This window comes from Loxodonta africana, chromosome X, assembly GCF_030014295.1.
Source record: "Loxodonta africana isolate mLoxAfr1 chromosome X, mLoxAfr1.hap2, whole genome shotgun sequence".
Taxonomy (NCBI): Eukaryota; Metazoa; Chordata; class Mammalia; order Proboscidea; family Elephantidae; genus Loxodonta; species Loxodonta africana.
This window is the reverse complement of record NC_087369.1, coordinates 82,532,002-82,551,913: the sequence shown is the minus strand read 5'-3', so window position 1 is coordinate 82,551,913 and position 19,912 is coordinate 82,532,002. Positions and strand designations below refer to the sequence as shown.

Below are 19,912 nucleotides of genomic sequence, written 5' to 3'. Positions count from 1 at the left end.
GAAATGGAAAAATACAGTCTCCTCTAAGTGTGGAAAACTGAAATAGTCACTTAAAGTGTTTCGAAAATAAACCTCTGAAAGCACATTGCCTACGGTGACACTTAGCAGCCCCGGGTAGGGCAGAGGTGCTGGGGGCGGGGCCTGGCGAGGCTAGCCCCCTGGGGTCCAGCGCGCAGCCGCGAGGACCCAGGGCGTCGGCTCCGCCTCCCGGCGGCGTCTCTAGTGAAGTGGAGGCGGTGCTGCGGCGGGTGACCTGTTGCCGGCCGGCAAGTGCCGGCTTTGGGCCGCGGCGGTCTCGAGGAGTTGAGCGGAGAATGCCAGAGCCGCATGCGGAGGCCAGACTGGCGTAAGGGTGGCAAAGAGGAGCGACGGGGGCGCTGCCGCTGGGCCTAGACGGTGGGTGGCTCGGGCCCGCGCTGGCGTGTGGTGGGTTCAGGAGGCCTCCGGAGCCAAGAGGACTACGCGGGACCTTCCAGCCCCAGGCTCCACTCCTGGGCTTCCCACGGCGAGAGTGGAGCTGCGCTGAACCCTTGTTCCTTAGGGACTAAGGACCCCGGCGGCACCTGGGCCTTTTCTTTGAGGGAATTGGAAACACCGCACGATGAGGAGCCGGAGTAACTCGGGAGTCCGGCTGGACGGTTACGCTAGGCTGGTGCATCAGACCATCCTGTGCCATCAGGTAGGTGTAGGGGTGTCGCCTGTAATTACCAAGGTTGTGGAGTGTGACAGTCTGGACCAGGAGCCTAGGTGAACCCCAGAGCGTGTGTGTGTAGCAGGTTCTTCCGCCCCCTAGCTGGGGAGGCCATAAAGGGCCCTGAAGAAAAGGCAGGCGTTGGGTCAGGAACAGAACCAGAGCCGGACACCGTTAGCCGGGAGCCGGTGTGCCTAGGCTTCTGAATCCCCTCCTTCGCCCTCCCCTAAGTCACAGCTAGGTTCCTGGGGCAGAGTTGGAAGCAGTGGCGTCGCTGGGGGGTGGGGTACGAACAGCACCGGGTGACACTGTCAGAGAGGGTGACAACAAAATGTCTATAAAATTTTTGTGCATTGTTTCAGCAGAAATCTATTTTTTTAAATAAAAATATCCCTATGGTTATAACAACCCCCCCAATTTTTTTTTCCTAAGCGCAGTTTACCCAGTCCCACCCAGTGCCGTCGAGTCGATTCGGACTCCTAGCGACCCTATAGGACAGAAAGCGCAGTTTACATGTATCAATATACCTACAAGGCTAAAATTCTATGCTAATTTACTTTCTGATCCTTCTAATGTGCGGGTCGGAGCTGTCATTATTACCCAATTACAGTGCCACTTTGAATCATGTGGTTTTGTCTGCATGTGCTGCAAGCCAGCACTGTTGTTTTTGTTGCTGCTGGTGTTTTTATAGTCGCTGATTTTGTCAAATTTTCTCGCATTTTAGCTACAACATTGTGGTAATTAGCATGGGGGGTGACACTAACCCTAGTGATGCCACTGCTTGGAAGACGGGTTGAAACTTGTTTAACAGCACCCCAGCCCATTTGGCCTTCATCTCCTTCCCCTGACCACAGAGAAAAAAAAGAGGTAGAGGAACATTTAGCTATCTTAAGAGTACACTATTGTGAATGTCTGAGGCATCTTGTATATACTGTTAATTATATTTTCTCTACTCGTTTACTTCTGGTTTTTGGTTAGTAGCTCATTATTTCTAAAGGAAAGTTATAACATTGCCTTTCTTTTAATAATGCCTACATTTCAGATTTGCAAGGCTTCAGCTAGTTCTTTGCCTTATTCAAATAGCATTTGCTTGCATTCGGTCAGAAGAGGAGGCAATAAAACTCAGGAGCGGGGAAGTAGAAGAAAGACCAAAGTCTCTAAGTAGCCCAATCCATAGAATCTGCTTCCTGATATTAACACTCCCTGGCCACCTGCCTACCCTCATTTTTTTTTTGACCTTGCAGAATCCAGTGACCGGCTTGCTTCCAGCCAGCTTTGATCAGAAAGATGCCTGGGTCCGGGATAATGTGTACAGCATCTTGGCCGTGTGGGGTTTGGGTCTGGCCTATCGGAAGAATGCAGACCGGGATGAGGATAAGGCAAAGGCCTACGAACTGGAGCAGGTACTCAGAATAAAAATACAAAGAGGTCTGGAGCTGTGGGAGGGGGTAGGGTGAGAAGGGAGTGGGGTCAGAGAAGGGATGAAGGAAATGTAGCCTATAGGAGGTAACAGAACTGTGTTTTGCCAACCCTTAACTTTCCTGAGGAAATCCTAGTGGCGTAGTGGTTAACCAAAAAGCTGTTAACCAAAAAGTCAGCAGTTTGAATCCACCAGGTGCTCCTTGGAAACTCTATGGGGCAGTTCTACTCTGTCCTATAGGGCTGCTTTGAGTCAGAATCGACTTGACGGCAGTGGGTTTGATTTGTTTTGGTAACCTTCCTGAAATTACATTCCAAAAAACATTATTGTAGTGAATTGTTTTGCAGTGGAAACTAGAAATTTGCTGATTCGGGGGAGAGGGCGCAGTCCGTTGAGTTACAGTGGAAAATCCTATTCTGGGATCTTTCCTGAAGTTTATAATCCTCTTTCTAAGTGAATGTATTTTGCGGTCTCTGGCATATTTATTCTCATTGAGAATAATGTTTAGGGGGCAGATTTCTATCATTTTACTTCTTTTTTGAGAATGATTTATGGTAGTCGTATGAGATTAACTGATACAAATCAGCAGACCTCATTCAGAAGACACAAGTAAAAAGTTCGTTGATTGATTTTTTTCTATATCTATGGCCACTGTTCCAGAGCCTGTTGCGTTTTGAAGAGAGAGATGAGAGCAAAATAAGGTCAGAGTCAGCAGATGCCTTTAAGCCAACAGTTAAAGCACTTCTACTCAGTAAAAAAGCATCCTTTATAGAACTGCTTAGATATACAGGGTGCTACACCCTCTTGAACGACCAAGAAAACAGTATTCTGGGCTGCATGAGACTTTTAATGTTGAGGTACTCTGCTGTCAGTTGTAAGATATATATGAATTGTTTTCCATTAACTTGGAAGAGTCTGTCCACACCAGCCATTTTCTCCTGAAACCCCTCTCAGACTTATGCAATTTGTGGTCCAGTTTTCATCTATAATCAAGGTTTAAGGTTTGTTTATTTTCAAGGGCTCCAACATATTGCAGAGTCGCAGTCTTTGGCAGTAGGGAAGTTTCACTGTATTGTCCTTTGCAACAGCAGGCATTTCTTATTCCTTCAACCCATTACTGAGAAATACTTAGGTCCACTGAAAAAAATTGTTAAGAGTTTTTTGTCTAGCCCAGGAAGTACATATCAATATTTTATGACTTTTAAGTTATGGAAATGATATATACCATTTGTAAAAGTTTGGAAAATATAGAGGGGGCATTAAAAAATTACCTGCAATCCTGCCCCACCCATCCTTCAGCCTACTGTTAATGTTTTGCTATTTTCATTTCAGTTTTTGGTTTGTTGGTTGATTTGTTTTGCTAGAAATCAGTATCAGTGGAACTGGAATTCTACCTCTGGTACAATTTGACCAATTTTTTTTCAATACTATCAGGAGAAATCTGTTGTTTTTCTGTTGACCAATCATGTTGATAGGATAATATCCATATGCCTACAGGCAAGACCAGTTAATACGACTGTTACTCAAATTTACACACTAACCATTAAGGCCAGAGATGAAGAAATTGAAGATTTTTTTCAGCTTCTGCAGTCTGAAATTGATTGAACATGCTGTCAGGATGGATTGATAATTACTGGTTGTCGGGATGTGAAAGTTGGAAACAAAGAAGAAGGATCTATAGTTGGAATATATGGCCTTGGTGATGGAAATGATGCCAGAGATCGCATGATAGAATTTTGCAAGACCAACGATGTCTTCATTGCAAATACCTTTTTTCAACAACATAAATGGTGACTGTACACATGGACCTTGCTAGGTGGAATACACAGGAATCAAATCGACTACATCTGTGGAAAGAGACGATGGAAACGCTCAACATCATAAGTCAGAATAAGGCCAGAGGCCAAGTGTGGAACAGACCTTCGATTGCTCATATGCAAGTTCAAGTTAAAACCGAAGAAAGTTAGAACAAGTCCACGAGAGCCAAAGTATGACCTTGAGTATAATGCACCTGAATCTAGAGACTATCTCAGGAATAGATTTGACGCATTAAACACTAATGACCAAAGACCGGATGAGTTGTGGAATGACATCAAGGACATCATCCATGAAGAAAGCAAGAGATAATTTAAAAGGAAAGAAAGAAAAGACCAAAATGGATATCAGAAGAGACTTTGAAACTTGCTCTTGAATGTCAAGTAGCTAAACCAAAAGGAAGAAATGATGAAGTAAGAGGAACTGAGCAGAAGATTTTCAAAGCATGGCTTGAGAAGACACAGTAAAGTGTTATAATGACAAGTGTAAAAAGCTGGAGATAGAAAAGGGAAGAACACGCTCAGCGTTTCTCAAGCTGAAAAAAACTGAAGAAAAAACTCAAGCCTTGACTTGCAATAGTGAGGGATTCTATGGGGAAAATATTAAACGATGCAGGAAGCATCGAAAGAAGCTGGAAGGAACATACATAGTCATTGTACCAAAAGAATTGGTCAACGTTCAACCATTTCAGGAGGTAGCATATGATCAGGAACCAATGGTATTGAAGGAAGAAGTCCAAGGTATACTGAAGGCATTGGCAAAAAACAGGACTTCAGGAATTGATGTAATATCAATTGAGATGTTTCAACAAACAGATATAGAGCTGAAAGTGCTCACTCTTCTATGCCAAGAAATTTGAAAGACAGCCACCTGGCCAACCGACTGGAAGAGATTCATATTTATGCCTATTCCCAAGTTAGGTGATCTAACCAAATGCAGAAATTATCGAACAATATCATTAATATCACCTGCAAACAAAACTTTGCTGAAGATCATTCAAAAGTGGCTGCAGCAGTATATTAACAGGGAACTGCCAGAAATTCAGGCCGGTTTCAGAAGAGGACGTGGAACCAGGGATATCATTGCTAATGTCAGATGGATCTTGGCTGAAAGCAGAGAATACCAGAAAGATGTTTACCTGTGGCTTACTGACTATGCAAAGGCATTCGACTGTGTGGATCATAATAAATTATGGGTAACATTGCATAGAGTGGGAATTCCAGAACACTTAATTGTGCTCATGAGGAACCTGTACATAGCTCAAGAGGCAGTTGTTCAGACAGAACAAGGGGATACTGATTGGTTTAAAGTCAGGAAAGGTGAGTGTCAGAGTTGTATTCTTTCACCATACCTGTTCAATCTGTATGCTGAGCAAATAATCCAAGAAGCTGGACTGTATGAAGAAGAACGGGGCATCAGGATTGATGGAAGACTCATTAACAACCTGCGTTGTGCAGATGACCCAACCTTGCTTGCTGAAAGCAAAGAAGACTTGAAGCACTTACTGACGAAGATCAAAGACCACAGCCTTCAGTATAGATTGCACCTCAACATAAAGAAAATAAAAATCCTCACAACTGGACCAATAAGCAACATCATGATAAATGGGAAAAGACTGAAGTTGTCAAGGATTTCATTTTACTTGAATCCACAATCAATGCCCTTAAAGCAGAAGTCAGGAAATCAAGTGACATATTGCATTGGGCAAATCTGCTGCAAAAGACCTCTTTAAAGTGTTGAAAAGCAAAGATACCACTTTGAGGACTAAGGTGTGCCTGACCCAAGCCGTGATATTTTCAGTTGCCTCATATGCTTGCAAAAGCTAGACAATGGATAAGGAAGACCCAAGAATAATTTATGCCTCTGAGTTGTAGTGTTGGCAAAGACTATTGAATATACCATGGACTGCCAGAAGAACGAACAAATTCGTCTTGAAAGAAGTACAGCCAGAATTATCCTTAGAAGCAAGGATGGCAAGACTACGTCTCACATACTTTGGACCTGTTATCAGGAGGGATCAGTCCCTGGAGAAGGACATCATGCCTGGTAAAGTACACAGTCAACAGAAAAGAGGAAGGCCCTCAATGAGATGGATTGACACAGTGGCTGCAGCAATGGGCTCAAGCATAACAACGATTGTGGGCATGGCGCAGCACCAGGCAGTGTTTCGTTTTGCTGTACATAGGGTCCCTATGAGTTGGAACTGACTCGATGGCGCCTAATGACAACAATAGCAATCATTCTGCAAAGTTGACATTTTTCCTTATGTGACCCTGGTAGAAAGAATTTAATGGTGGGGGAGGGGGGATAGGGGAGCATTGAATGGCCCGTTCTAAAATTTTAATGTAACATTAAATAATTTTTCACATAACATAAAAATACATTTCATACCACCCCAATAATAAGTTTGAAATATCTCAAAAACAATATGGCAATAGGAAGCATCTTTTAAAAAGAAACATTTCAAGAAATTGTTTCTGTGAGAATTCTCAGATCTGTATGAACTTGCATTATGGATTAAAACAGATTTTATTATTAGGTCTCATTTTTTTTTTCTCAAATGTGACTCTGAATTAATCTAGACCAAGGATTGGCAAAACTGCCTCTGTAAAGGTCCAGATAGTAAATATTTTCAGCCTTGTGGGCCATGTGTGGCCTCTGCTGTAATGACTCTGCTTTGTGGTTGTGCAAAAGCTGCCAGAGACAATACATAAACAAATGGCTGTGGCTATGTTCCAATAAAACTTTCTTTGCAAAAACAGATGGTGGCCTAGATTGTTCCAGAGAGTTGTAGTTTGCTGACTCCTAATCTAGATGAGTGGTTCTCAACTCTGGCCAAACACTGGAATAATTTGAGAAGCTTTTAAGAAATACCCTTACTGGACTCCGCCCTAGACTAGTCTCTGGAAGTAGAGTCTGGAGGCATCAGTATTTTTTTTTTTAAGTACCCAGGTGATTCTAATGTGTGGCCAGGGTTAATAACCACTGATACGTAGCTAATAAATGGACATAGATTAAATGCACAGAGTAATCCATATTTCCCTCCTATATAAGAATACGTCAAGTACTATGTGGATTTTTTTCCAAAACATTGATTGTTAATCATTTCTACGCTTTCTTCCAACTCTTACCTTGGTTTCCCTTTTGTGAGAAATAGTGTCAGAAAGTTGAAGAGAATTCTGAATGAAAAGGGTTTAGGTGATTGTCACATCCTAGATAGAGAATAGAATTATACTCATAAATGTTTTTACAAATGCCTTATCTCCTCTGTTAGTCACATAGATACAGAATTATACCCATAAAAAATAAATAGGCACACACATAGAGATATCTATTTGATTGCCTCCAATTTTACTTCTTTGGTTTTGTTTTCTTTAGGTAGTCTCTCATATTTCCTCATGACTTATAACTATTTTCTTTATGAGAATGACATCCAAATCTTCATCTTTAACCCTGGTTTCCATTTGTCTGCTGATCATTTGCACCTACATATCCTGTGGCTCCTCAAAGTCAATATGTCTATAACCCCCCTTCCCAACTAAAAACAAACTAAACTACGAAGCAACAGCAACTCACCAAACATTCCTTTTTCTTTATTGGTGTCCCTATTCTACCAATCACCCAGGCAACGTTAATTGGAGCATTTCCCATGGTGTGTTCCATGGAATACTAGGTCAGCTAAGTTTAGGGCTACGAGCATTTTTAATCTAATATGGGGGTGAATTTTACAGCCTCTCCAGAATTTCTTGGACTAGTGTTCTATAAAACTGTGTTTGAAAACTGCCACCCTTAGAGTGATTTTAGATTTGTCCTTGCCTTTCTGTACATTCGCAAGGTTCCAAGGTCTGTTGACTTGTATAATTTCTCTTGAATCTGTCCCCTCCTTTCAGTTTCTTTCTGCCTCAACACTAGTCTAAACCCTTATCACCTCACACAGTTGTTAAGTGGTTTCACACTTAAATTATGTCATTTCTGTCCTCAATAATCTTTCTATAGCTCTCATTTCCGTACAAGTCCAGACATTTTGGTTTGATTATCAAGGCTCTCTAGAGTTCAGTCCTAACCTACTTTTCAATATTCTGTCACACTGCTACCCTCCATTATACCCCCAGTTTTAGCTAGGTCGGTGTCCTCATTACTCCTCTAACAATTTCTTAATAACCTAACATTTATGTTCTGATGTATGAGTGCTCATATATAATTAATGTCAACTACTGCGCCTGAATCAGAAAACAGCCAGTTTGGGAGAATACAGAGTACAGGTAGCTCCCATCATTCCTAATTCCTCACGCTTCCTGACTGGGAAGTTAAAACTTGGGTACAGAAATGGCTGGTAATTGCCATTCCAGGAGGACAAAAGTGGATGGCAATCAGGATCCTCTACTGGGTCTGTGATTCCTCAGGCTTTAAAGAAAATATAAGTGGGAGTATGGGGGCCTGGATAGTAAAGAGGGTTGATGGGTGGGCAGGAGAGAAAAGTGATTAGGTAGTGGAACAACAAAAAAGCCAATGAAATGAATCCAGGGTGCAAGCTTCTTAACAAAATAGTGTAAAAGTTGAGTCCCATGCTGGCTGATCATAGGCCCTCAGTATGCTTAAAGAGAGAGAGATCCTTTGGGCCGTTGATATAGTGAAAAGACCCTGTCCAAACCCCTGCCTCTGCTTCCCAATCTAATTCACTGAATGTTGTAAAATAAAGGATCTGATTAAAAGAAAAATACTTGTGAGTTTGTGGTGATATGTAGAAGGCAATTCAGAATTGAAGAAGTCTTCCCATGGAGTGGAGAATTTTAAGTGCTTTATGTAACAGGGTATATTAAAGGGATGGTCTCTTTCACTAGGGAAGATTAGAGATTTCTTGTAGGGGTTACAGTCAAATTCATTACTTTATGATAAATGCTTCATTCTTTAAAAGTGATGAACTCAGGCACTGCCTGTTCCTTCCCTTTTTTATATTTCTTCCTTTAATCTGTGGAAACCCTAGTGGTGTAGTGGTTAAGTATGATGGCTGCTAATCAGAAGGTTGGCAGTTCGAATCCACCAGGTTCTCCTTGGGAACTCTATGGGACAGCTCTACTCTGTCCTGTGGGGTCACTATGAGTCGGAATGGACTCGATGGCAGTGGGTTTGGGTTCCTTTAATCTGTAAGGGAAGGGGACCATTTATGAATAGAAATTACTTAAGAAAGGGAATTCTCCCAAGGAATCAATTTTTATTTTTCTTCAATAAAAGGCTTCATAAAGAATTGGAGAATAAAAACGAAATAGGAGCCATGCCTCACACCATACACAGAAACAAATTCAAAATGGATTAAGGACCTAAATATGCAAAATAAACCATAAAATTCTTAGAAGAAGCAGGGGCAACGCTGTCAAGCCTAGCTTTTAACAATGGATTATCTAACATAATAACAAAAGCACAAACAGCAAAAGAAAAAAATAAATAAATGGGACTGCATAAAAACTAAAAACTTTTGTTCATCAAAAGACTTTGCCAAAAAAGTGAAAAGACAAGCTACCAAATGGGATAATATCTTTGGAAACCATATATCCAATAAGAATCTAATAACCAAAATATCTGTGCAACTTTGACAACAACAAAAAGACAACTCAGTCATAAAATGGGCAAAAGATTCAAATAGACATTTCCCCAAAGAGGACATTCGAATGGCCACCAAACACATGAAAAGATGCCCAGCATCATTAGCTATCAGAGAGATGCAAATCAAAACCACAATGAGACACCATTTCATTCCCACTAGGACAGCTAAGGTAAAGGGTATAAAAATTAAACGGGCTGTGCCTTACACTATACGCAAAAACAAATTCAAAAGTTGTGCAATAGATGTATTTACAACAACAACCAAAAAAAGAAGTAACTGCTGAGGCTGCTTATGGTACAACCAAAAACCTCCTGGGATTTGGTTTCTTGGTTTGGATGTTTGGAGTCATGGTTTTATGGGGCATCTCAAATTGACCTAATAACATGGTTAGTACTTCTGTTCTACTCCTAATTCATTGGGTAGTGTCTGGAGTCTTAAAAGCTTGCAGGTGGCCATCCAGCGCACAACAATTGGTGTTTTCACCTGGAGCAACAGAAGAAGGAGCAGCAGGAATAGAAGGAAGATATGGAATGTGTGGCTAATTGCCTCCGTGAAAAATGCCTCCTTGCCATGAGACCTGAAGAATTGGATGGGGCCTAACTACCATTACTGAGCATTTTGATCAAGGCTTCAAACTGGTTCATTCTGGTTTGAGCCCCTGCTGAGAATTTGTGTTTCCACCCCAGATATGCTGAATCAGAAACTACAGTTTAACAAGATCCCCCAGGTGATTCTTATGTATAATTAATTTTGAGACCCACTGCCCTACTAGTGGTTCTCAGGATTGATCCCTAACCAGCAGTATTAGCATCACATGGGAAGTTGTTAGAACTGTAAATTCTCAGAAGAATCCTGATCAAAGGGGGAAAATGAAGAACAGAATTTCAAATTCTCATGGACTCCACACTTCCTGTAGCCATGATGGTTGGATGACCCCCTGAAACTATTGCCTTGAGATAATCTTTAACCTTAAACCAAAAATATCCCCTGAAGTCTTCTTAAAACCAAACAATAGTTTAGCTTAACTAGTAAAAAAAATGTGACTTGAGCGTTAAGCTTTTTTTAGAACTATCTAGGATCAAATTGACATAGCAACTTGAAATGTTAGAAACCTTAGGGGGCAGTGAATTTATGCTAATGGCGAGAAACAACTCAGAAGAGGAGGATGAGGGTGGTTGCACAACTCAAAGAATGTAATCAGTGTCACTAAATGTTACACATAGAAACTGTTGAATTGGTGTATGTTTTGCTGTGTATATTCTCAACAAGAAAATAAGTAAAATTAAAAAAAAATAAAACCACTTAGAAGACAATTGGGAAAATATGGTATTAAAGAATTTTTATTGCTGTTGTGCATTGTGGTTAAGTTGTGATTATGTTTAAATAGGTGTGTCCTTCTTTTTAGAGGTATTTACTGAAATATGTACAAACCAAAACCAAACCTGTTGCTGTCAAGTCGATTCTGACTCATGAGTGACCCTATAGGACAGAGTAGAACTACTCCATAGGATTTCCAAGGAACGGCTGGTGGATTCGAACTGCTGGCCTTTGGTTAGCAGCCGAACTCTTAGCCACTGCTGCACCAGGGCTCCTGAAATATGTACAGATGAAATAGTACAGTGATTCTAAAAGTGTGGTCCCCAGACCCGGAGCATCAGTATCACCTGGGAACTTATGAGAAAGGCAAATTCTTGGTCCCATCCCAGATTTACTGAATTAGACTCCGAGGGTGGAGCTCAGAAATCTGTGTTTTAACAAGCCCTCAAGATGATTTGGAGCCCTGGTGGTACAGTGATTAATTGGTCAGCTGCTGACCAAAATGTCAGCAGCTCGAATCTATCAGCAGCTCCTTGGAAACCCTATGGGGCAGTTCTACTCTGTCCTATAGAGACACTTTGAGTCGGAATCGATTTGACAGCAACGGGTTTGGTTTTTTGGTTTTCCAGATAATTCTGACCCGTGCTAAAGTTTGAGAACCACTGTAATGCCTTGAATTTGCTTCAAAAGAATTAGGGGAAGGGGTAATAGGTTTCCAGAAATATAGATGAAACAAGATTGGCCATAAGTTGATAATCGAACCGGGTAATGAGTGTATTAGGATTCATTGTACTGTATGCTGTACTTTTGTATGGGTTTGGAAGTTTTCTATAATAAAAAGTTTTTAAAAATTAAAAAAAGAGTTGGAGCATAATTTAACAGGCACTTAGTCTTTTCATGACTATTGCTTGTAGGGTTCAACTTTGAATGTGTTTTGAAGGAATAATAGAATGATGTGACTCCCAAGTAGATTAGTTTTCAGAGGTGTCCTGAAGCTACCTCTGAGCCAGCATTCCCTGAAGTAACCTAGCTGTATTTCTTCTGGGCTGTGAAACAGAAAGCTTCTAAGAGAAATGGAGAAGCTATTTGGCACTGTGTTCTTCCAAAACATATTGGCTACCCATGCCATTGTTGACGGTCCTTCTAGTGTTGTGTAGAATGTAGTTGGTTATCAGAATTTTGGGGTGTTATGATTGGAAAACAAACTGCTTTAGAAATTATCAGGCTCTAGTGAGAGGAATGGAGCTCTGGTGGCGAGTGGTTAAGAGCTTGGCTGCTAACTCAAAGGTTGGCAGTTCGAATCCACCAGCCGGTCCTTGGAAACCCTAGTTCTATTTCTCTCCTATAGGGTCGCTAAGAATCGGAATCAACTCAGAGGCAACAGGTTTTTGTTGTTGTTGTTGTTTTGAGACTTAAGTTTGTAACTTTTTTTCCCCATGGGAGAAGGAGTCGAGTCACACTAACAATTCCCTTTTATACCTATTCTGAATTGAAGTTCAATTTACTCTTTAGGTAAAATGTCTGATTATTTCTGTGACCTCTTAAAGGTAAGTCTTGGCTGGCTTAGAAAAAATAAAAGTGATGTCATAGTGAAGCCTTTCTAGGCCATAGGGTATGGTTTAGAATACTCTTATAGCCTTATGATTTTTTAGCTGACTTGCTCTTTTTCCCAGGAGAAATGTCCTCTTATAGAATGGTTGGCTTATTTTTACAGAAACCTGTTGGAGCTTGGTGTTTTTCTTTTTAACTTGAAGGAGTCACAAACTGCAGGTTTAGATTCCCACTTTTAGCTGCAATCTACTCTTCTGTGTACCTATAAAGTAAATGCCATGTAAATAGGAACCCAGGATAGGGTTACTTGTTCTCGAAAGGTCACGTACCAACTGCAGTTGCTGAGTAAGTGTTCCTGCATCTAGGGATGTTTATAACCGTCTCGTTTCCGTTTATTTCTGCAGAGTGTAGTGAAGCTGATGAGGGGACTGCTGCACTGCATGATCAGACAGGTATGACGGTTGATGGCTTCCTTGCTAATAAAAGCATATTGTAAAATACGATCTCTACCCCTTAGAGAATGTTTACAGCTTTTATTTTTTAAATTTCACAAATAGTACACACTAATTTTAGAAAATTTGGAAAGTCAAGGGGGAAAATGGCACCCATTGAAATGTTTCTAGTCTTTTTTTTCTCTACATGATTTTTTAACATGCCTCATCATTACTGTACATGCAATCATGTGTATTGGGACAAAGATCGTACAAGTCTATAAGTCCTTGCCTGAAACCCTTAGGGCCAGAAAAACTTTAGAATTCAGAATTTTTAAGATTTTAAAAAGGTAGCACAGTGCCATATGCCATGTATTATCTTATGCCCCAGTGAGCCCAGGACAGCACTCTGTAATCAAAAAATTAATATCTCTGTAGGGAAACAGGCATAAATGTCATTAGTTGCCATGGAGTTGATTCCCACTTATGGCGACCCCACGTGTGCAGAGTAGAACTGCTCCATAGGGTTTTCAAGGTTGTGGCCTTTCAGAAGCGTATCTCAGGCCTGTCTTCCGAGGGCCTCTGGGTGGTTTTGAACCGTCAACCTTTTGGTTAGTGGTGGAGCACTTAAGTGTTTAGGACACCCAGGGGCTCCAGTGGAGTAAATACAGACTATAAAAAAAAAATAGTCCCCTGTAAAGTTGAATCACAGTTTGCCTACAAATGAATTTTGGTGCAAAGTTCAGGGGGAAAAACTCTTTTCAAAGTGCTTTAAATTTTAGGATCATGGACTTGTATCTCCTTGCAGCAATTTGCTTTTTCCTGACCTTGAGTGAAGTTGAGCATCCTTTTAGTTGTAAATTGCAAATTTGCATTTCATCTTCTGTGAATTGCCTGTTACATATTTACCTGTTTTTCTTTTGGGTTATCTCCTATCTATTATGAGGAGTTCTTGTATATTATGGATATGAATCTTTTTCATATGTATTACAGATATTTTTAGCAGTCTATCATTTATTTTTTGAGTTTATGATATTTTCATACAAAAGTGTGTTTTTCCCCCCTAGGGGACTTTAAAGTGTGTTGTACACATTGATTCTGAGCTGTATTTTCTTGAGATCAAGATTTTATTTTATTAGGAGAAATCGAGGGCCAGATTGATAAAGTTACCATCTGTGGGCACATAAGTTTAAAGTAGAAGGAAATCAATTCCAGGCTTCTGAACTTCTTTATCAGTACTCTTGCTATTGGGCTATTTCACTTTCATTTTCAACCCCCTCCCCCTTTTTGGGATATTAGATTGCATTAAACTTACCAAATAGGTTTAAAAATCACTAATTTCATAAACCATATTTAAAGATACAGTAATTACTGCTGTTAAAAGTAAGCACAAAGAAATTAAAGCATAGGGGTTATTCAGTTATTCTGTAGCATATAGGGAGATCATTCTGATTCTAAAAAAAAATTACTCAATGTAGGCTAGTTACAATGAAGCTTTTAAAGAGAAGAGGAGGGACTAGGATAGAAGATCAACCATTGGCTAATCTTAACATGATTGATTGAGCCATGCCCTCCCCTTTACTCAGCTCAGCTGGCATCTGGTTTACTAGGTGGTCACTGGCCTGAGAAGGGGATGCATTAAGTTGTACAAATCTTTAGGTCTAACTTTTTGCTTAATTAATTAAAATTTCCTTGATGACAAAGTACTTATAGGTTATTGATTTAGCATTAAAAAGTAACAGCAAAAGTTGTCCCCTTGCACATTTGTACCTATGAGACCTCTTGAAATTAAAATTGCTGGCACACACAGTCTTTTTCATGAAATCACAAGAACATGGGTTTGTTATTGACTACACTTTTTGAGCCAGAAAAGATAAATTGGCTATGCTGCAGAGTAGTTAGCAGTTCCTGGTAAAAAACAAACACATAAAAAACCCAAGTTAATAGTTTTTCGGGTTTGGGTTAGGCGGGTAAAAAAAAAATAACTCTTTGAAATAAACGTAAAATGTTTTTAATTTTATTTCACGCTACTGTATATCAGATGCACATATAATCAAATCTAAGTTTCAGAAATTAAGGTCTTTCATTTGCCCTTGCCCAATGGTTCAGCTTTCTGTCATGCCTTTTCTCTATCACTAGTTCCTTTTATTAGTTTTCCAAAATATACTCTCTTGATCTGATTTACCTCAAAATCCTACCTCTATTTCAGGAACAAATGTCTGTTTTTCACACTCAGTTATCTCTTACTAAGCTTTTCTCATTCAGCCACTCTGAATCTCAGTTTATATGTAACCAACCAATTGCAATTGAGTCAATTCTGACTCATGGTGATCCCATTTGTGTCCTAGTAGAATTGTGCTCTGTAGAGTTTTCAGTGAGTTTTTGGAAGTAAATCACCAGGCCTTTCTTCCAAGGTGCCTCTAAGTAGACTCTAACCAGCCTAGCACGTTAACCGTTTGCACCACTCAGGGACTTTATATATCTACCCTGTGGCAAAACAATCATCTGAAGAGTGAAAGAGAGGCAAGGAATAGGAAAGAGGTAGTTTTGACTGGTATTACTTTCTAATTAAATTAAAAAAAAACAGACTTTCCCAACAGCATTATTGTAGGAAAAAGAAGTGAAAATGCATTTTAAATATTCACAATTGCCTAAAGAAAGAATGCAGTAGTATTTGCGAGAGTATTAAAGAAGTGCGACGGATGGGTTAATTTTTCAGCGTATCATTCTTTTACTGTTTTTTTGTTTTTTCAGGTGGATAAAGTAGAATCCTTCAAGTATAGTCAGAGCACCAAGGATAGCCTCCATGCCAAGTACAACACCAAGACCTGTGCCACAGTAGTGGGTGATGACCAATGGGGACACCTGCAATTGGATGCTACTTCTGTGTACCTGCTCTTTTTAGCACAAATGACTGCTTCAGGTCAGTCCAAGAGAGAAGTAATGGAAGCTCCCACAGTGTGGAGCAATTGGTCAGGTACACATGACTTCTCCAACGGTATTGAACAGAAGACATGTTTACATAGCTCAGAAATGGAAACCATGGAAATATAACATTTTGTTAATTTTGTACAGAGTGAGAAAAAACTCTTTGAGGTCTAGTTAATATTCTTTTATATTGAGGAACAAGGCTGGGGTACTGATTAATATTCTCTTAAATTGAGAAACAGGGAGTCTAGGGTAGATTTTGTTTAGATGGGTATTTTGTCCTTTTATTAATCCTTGGAAACCCTAGTGGTTAAGTGCTACAGTTCGAATCTGCCAGTCGCTCTTTGGAAACTCTATGGGGCAGTTCTACTCTGTTCTATAGGGTCGCTATGAGTCAGAATCGACTCGATGGCACTGGGTTTGTTTTTTTGGTTTTCATTAATCCTTAGATACTATGAGATGGGAAAAGAAGGCGTAGGATTTGTTGCTTGTTCTCATACTGTGCATTGACAAATCTGCGGTTAGTATAAATATAAATGTAACCACCTACTTTTATCGTACTCTCTTATAAATGTATTATAAACAAGACATCTGTCTATAGTAATGTGGATTATGTTAAGCTAATTAGCTTAGGAATTAGAAATCAAATATTTATTTTTTACTATTGCATAATACAGATGGTTTTATAATTAGCTTTAGATGCTTTATCTGAAAAAGGAAAATGTAGGAAACAACCCAGTTCCCTTTTATTTTTTCTAAACTGGGGAGACAGTGAATCTTACTGTACCCAGTTTGCAAATGAAATGGGACCTTTCCCAGATCATCCTGAGTATGTAAGTGTGCTTTTCCTAATAATACAGTTTGATATTTCCATTTCTTTATCTTCCTGTCTGGTTACAGAGATCCTTGGTACTAAAGGTATTCAGGGTGAGAATTTTCCCAGAATGTTGTTCTCCTGTTCTTGCAGAAACAAATATTCGGTGATAAAGTCTTCCTTTTCTTCCTGTAGAACACACAGACCAGAGGCTGCTAACCTTTTCTCAAAATTAGGAACTGGTTTCCCATATACTCTCTTCTTTTGGGGGGTGAAGTTTCCTCCTTGAATAAATATGCATTTTAGGTTTTATTTATTTAAATAGAGTGACAGCTATAACTCCATTTCTAATATTATTTTAATACCACTCTGGAGTGTTTTCTATAGAGCAAGCAGTGTCTAAATATCCATTTTTTTGAGCCCAGAATGGAAGCAGAAATAAGGAGACTTAGAAGAGACATGTTCTTTCATTCAACAAATGTTTATTGATTTCTGACTTAATGTTTGATTTTCAACTCAGTCAACTGACTTTTATAGGTGCATGGAATATAAAGGCAAATAAGTAGGTATTATTTGAGCAGAACTTTGAGGAATGAGTAGAAATTCACAAGTCAAAGAAGGGAAGGGAATAGCATGAATACAGCACAGAAGTTTGAAAGTTACTGGGCATCAAGGTAAGTGTCTTTAGTTACCTAGTGCTTCTGTGCTGCAAGTAAATGGCTTTAACAAACAGCAATACCACAAGTGGATGGCTTTAACAAACAGAAATTTATTTTCTCACAGTGTAGGAGTCTAGAAGTACAAGTTCAGGGCATCAACTCTAGGGGAAGGCTTTCTGTCTCTTTTGGCTCTGGAGGAATGTCCTTGTCTCTTTTTAGCTTCTGCTCCTGGGCAGTTTTCATGTTCTTGGCATCTCTCTTCCCCCGTCTCTGCTCTGCTTGCATGTTTAATCTCTTTTATATCTTGAAAGAGATTGACTCAAGCTACACCCTGCACTAACCCTGCCTCATTAGCATAACAAAGACACCCCATTCCAAAATGGGATTATAACCACAGGCATAGAAGTTAGGATTTAAAACACATATTTTTGGGAGACAGCATTCAACACCTAACATTAAGGCTAGGTGTCTTCTATGGTTAGAGTGTAGGATACATCTGAAAAGATGGCAAAAGATGAAGGTAGGAAGTTGGAGCTAGTTTTTTAAAGCACGTGTAGTATTTTACATTAATGTGGAATGTAAAGGAGGCTGTAAGGAGTTTGGAGTTTAGTCTGTAGTCAGTAGAGCCGCTGATTCACTGCAGTAGCTGGAGGATAGATTGGATGAGAGAGAAAGTTAATATGGAGGACTGGTTAGGAGGTTAGTAAAATACTTCAGGCAAGAAATTATGCAGAATTTATATAAGTCAGTCGCCTTGAGAATGGACAGGACAGATGTGAGAGATAATCGATAGGTAGAGTATGAAAGATAGTAATGGAAGATTTAGTAATGATCTGTACGTTTCTGAGTTCTTAAAAATTTCAACCTTTGTTAAAAGAGGGGCTTAGACAGAAGGTGACCAGCATTCCAGGATGGTGGCATGAGAAGCTCCGTGAACCCTCTTCCCAGCAAAACAACCTTAAATGGTGGAAATTATGAATAACAGCAAACCATTTAAAGCCACTGGAAATTCTTTTAAAGGCATACATACAGTAAGTGGAGAAACATTTATTCAAGGAAATCTAAATCTTGGTGAAGGCAGAAAGAAAGTGTGGCATTTGAGCCCCAACCCAATCCCTCTCCTAGCTGCCAATCTAAGACTGTGGTATCTCCCCAGGAGGAACAGGCTGCCAGCATTTCTCATCTTCCCCAGCTCTGTGTTACAGAAATTATAGTCCAGGTAAGAGCAGCGGAGAAGTCTGGTCTCCTTTCACCCAGACCCACGCAGAGAGTGGAAACTTTAGCTCAGTAAGGACAGGCTGACTAGTAGTCAGCTCACTAGTAGAACAGAGGTTCCACATCAGGAGAAGCAAGCTAAAAAGACCAGAGACTACCACCCCTGGTCAGCATCCTGCTTTTAAAGCAGAAGTGTCCCTCTGAGAGAAGTGGGCCAATGTTCCTACCCCCAGCTTTGGAGCACTGGTACAGAGGTTTGCCCAGGGGAAAGGGAGGCTGTAAGAACAGAGAGATCCATAGCTCTTCCCAAGGGAACTGAATTCATTTGGAGCAGAGTGTATAGAAGTTCAAGCCTAATGGTACTCAAAAACAGTGGAGATTTTGGTTGTAAAGAATTAAGAGGAGGCTCATAGTTCCATAAGAGCAACGTAAGAGCAACAAACTAAATGGTAGACCAGCTAGAAGTTTAACAGAGAGAACCAAGGAAAGAGATAGCTAAGAAGATCCTTCTTGGGGTTGGAATAAGCTTCAAAGATTGAAAAGGGGCCCAAATTTAATTGGATCAGAATGTAGAACAACTTATGCTCCAGGAGACTGTTGAAAACAATAATCTGCTGGCCATTATTGGAGTCTAACAGCTGTATATGAAGCCCTGATGGCGCAGTGGTTAAGAGCTATGGCTGCTAACCAAAAGGTCGGCAGTTCAAATCCAGCAGCCACTCCTTGGAAACCCTATGGGGCAGTTCTACTCTGTCCTATAGGGTTGCTGTGAGTCAGAGTCGACTCAATGGCAAGCAGGTGTGGTTTTTGGTTTTAATAGCCGTATATATTACCAACAGAGGCAGACAACAGAGAGAGAAGGAGTCCAAGAGGTCCCTGACAAAACCACTGTCCTCCCAGGGTGACGGCATGCATACCCAAGGCTGCACCTTCTAAGGAATGATATCACAGCCTGCACACTGCACAGTAAATAGAGTTCACTGAAGTAATCCAGCCAAGTCACTAAACAAATAGAAGAAAAAGAAAAATAAGCCCCAGCGACAGATATCAGTATCCAGAGGTCCTACAATAATGGCTGAAAACTCCCCAAATTTGGTAAAAACCATCTACACATCCAGGGAGTTTTACAAACTCCAAATAGAATAAACGCAAAGAGATCTACACCCAGAAACGTTATAGTAAAACTGATGAAAGCCAAAGACAGAGAAAATCTTGGAAGCAACACAAGAAAAACAATTTGTCATGTACAAGGGAACTCAAGAAGATTAACAGCTAATTTCTCATCAGAAACAATGGAGGTCAGAAGGCAGCAAGAAAACACATTCAGAGGGCTAAAGAAAACTGTCAACCAGGAATCTTATATCCAGCAAAACTATCTTTCAAAAATGAAGCAAAGGCAAAAAAACTGAGAAGATTTGTTGCTAGCAGACTTGCCTTGGAAGAAATACTTAAAAGAAGTTCTTCAGACT

General features: G+C 40.2%; 1 protein-coding gene across 6 annotated transcripts in view; it reads left to right on the top strand.

Annotated features, from left to right (window-relative positions):
- The first annotated feature begins 213 nt into the window (after positions 1–213).
- PHKA1 (phosphorylase kinase regulatory subunit alpha 1) overlaps positions 214–19,912 on the top strand; it is a 201,148-nt gene continuing 181,449 nt past the window's right edge. For all 6 annotated transcript variants that reach the window (XM_003412723.4, XM_010592713.3, XM_003412722.4 and 3 more), the window contains exons 1-4: positions 214–679; positions 1,936–2,094; positions 12,801–12,848; positions 15,582–15,750. In XM_003412723.4, coding sequence (XP_003412771.1) covers positions 602–679; positions 1,936–2,094; positions 12,801–12,848; positions 15,582–15,750 — 454 coding nt within the window. In that variant the 5' untranslated portion in view covers positions 214–601. The remainder of the gene's footprint in view (positions 680–1,935; positions 2,095–12,800; positions 12,849–15,581; positions 15,751–19,912) is intronic.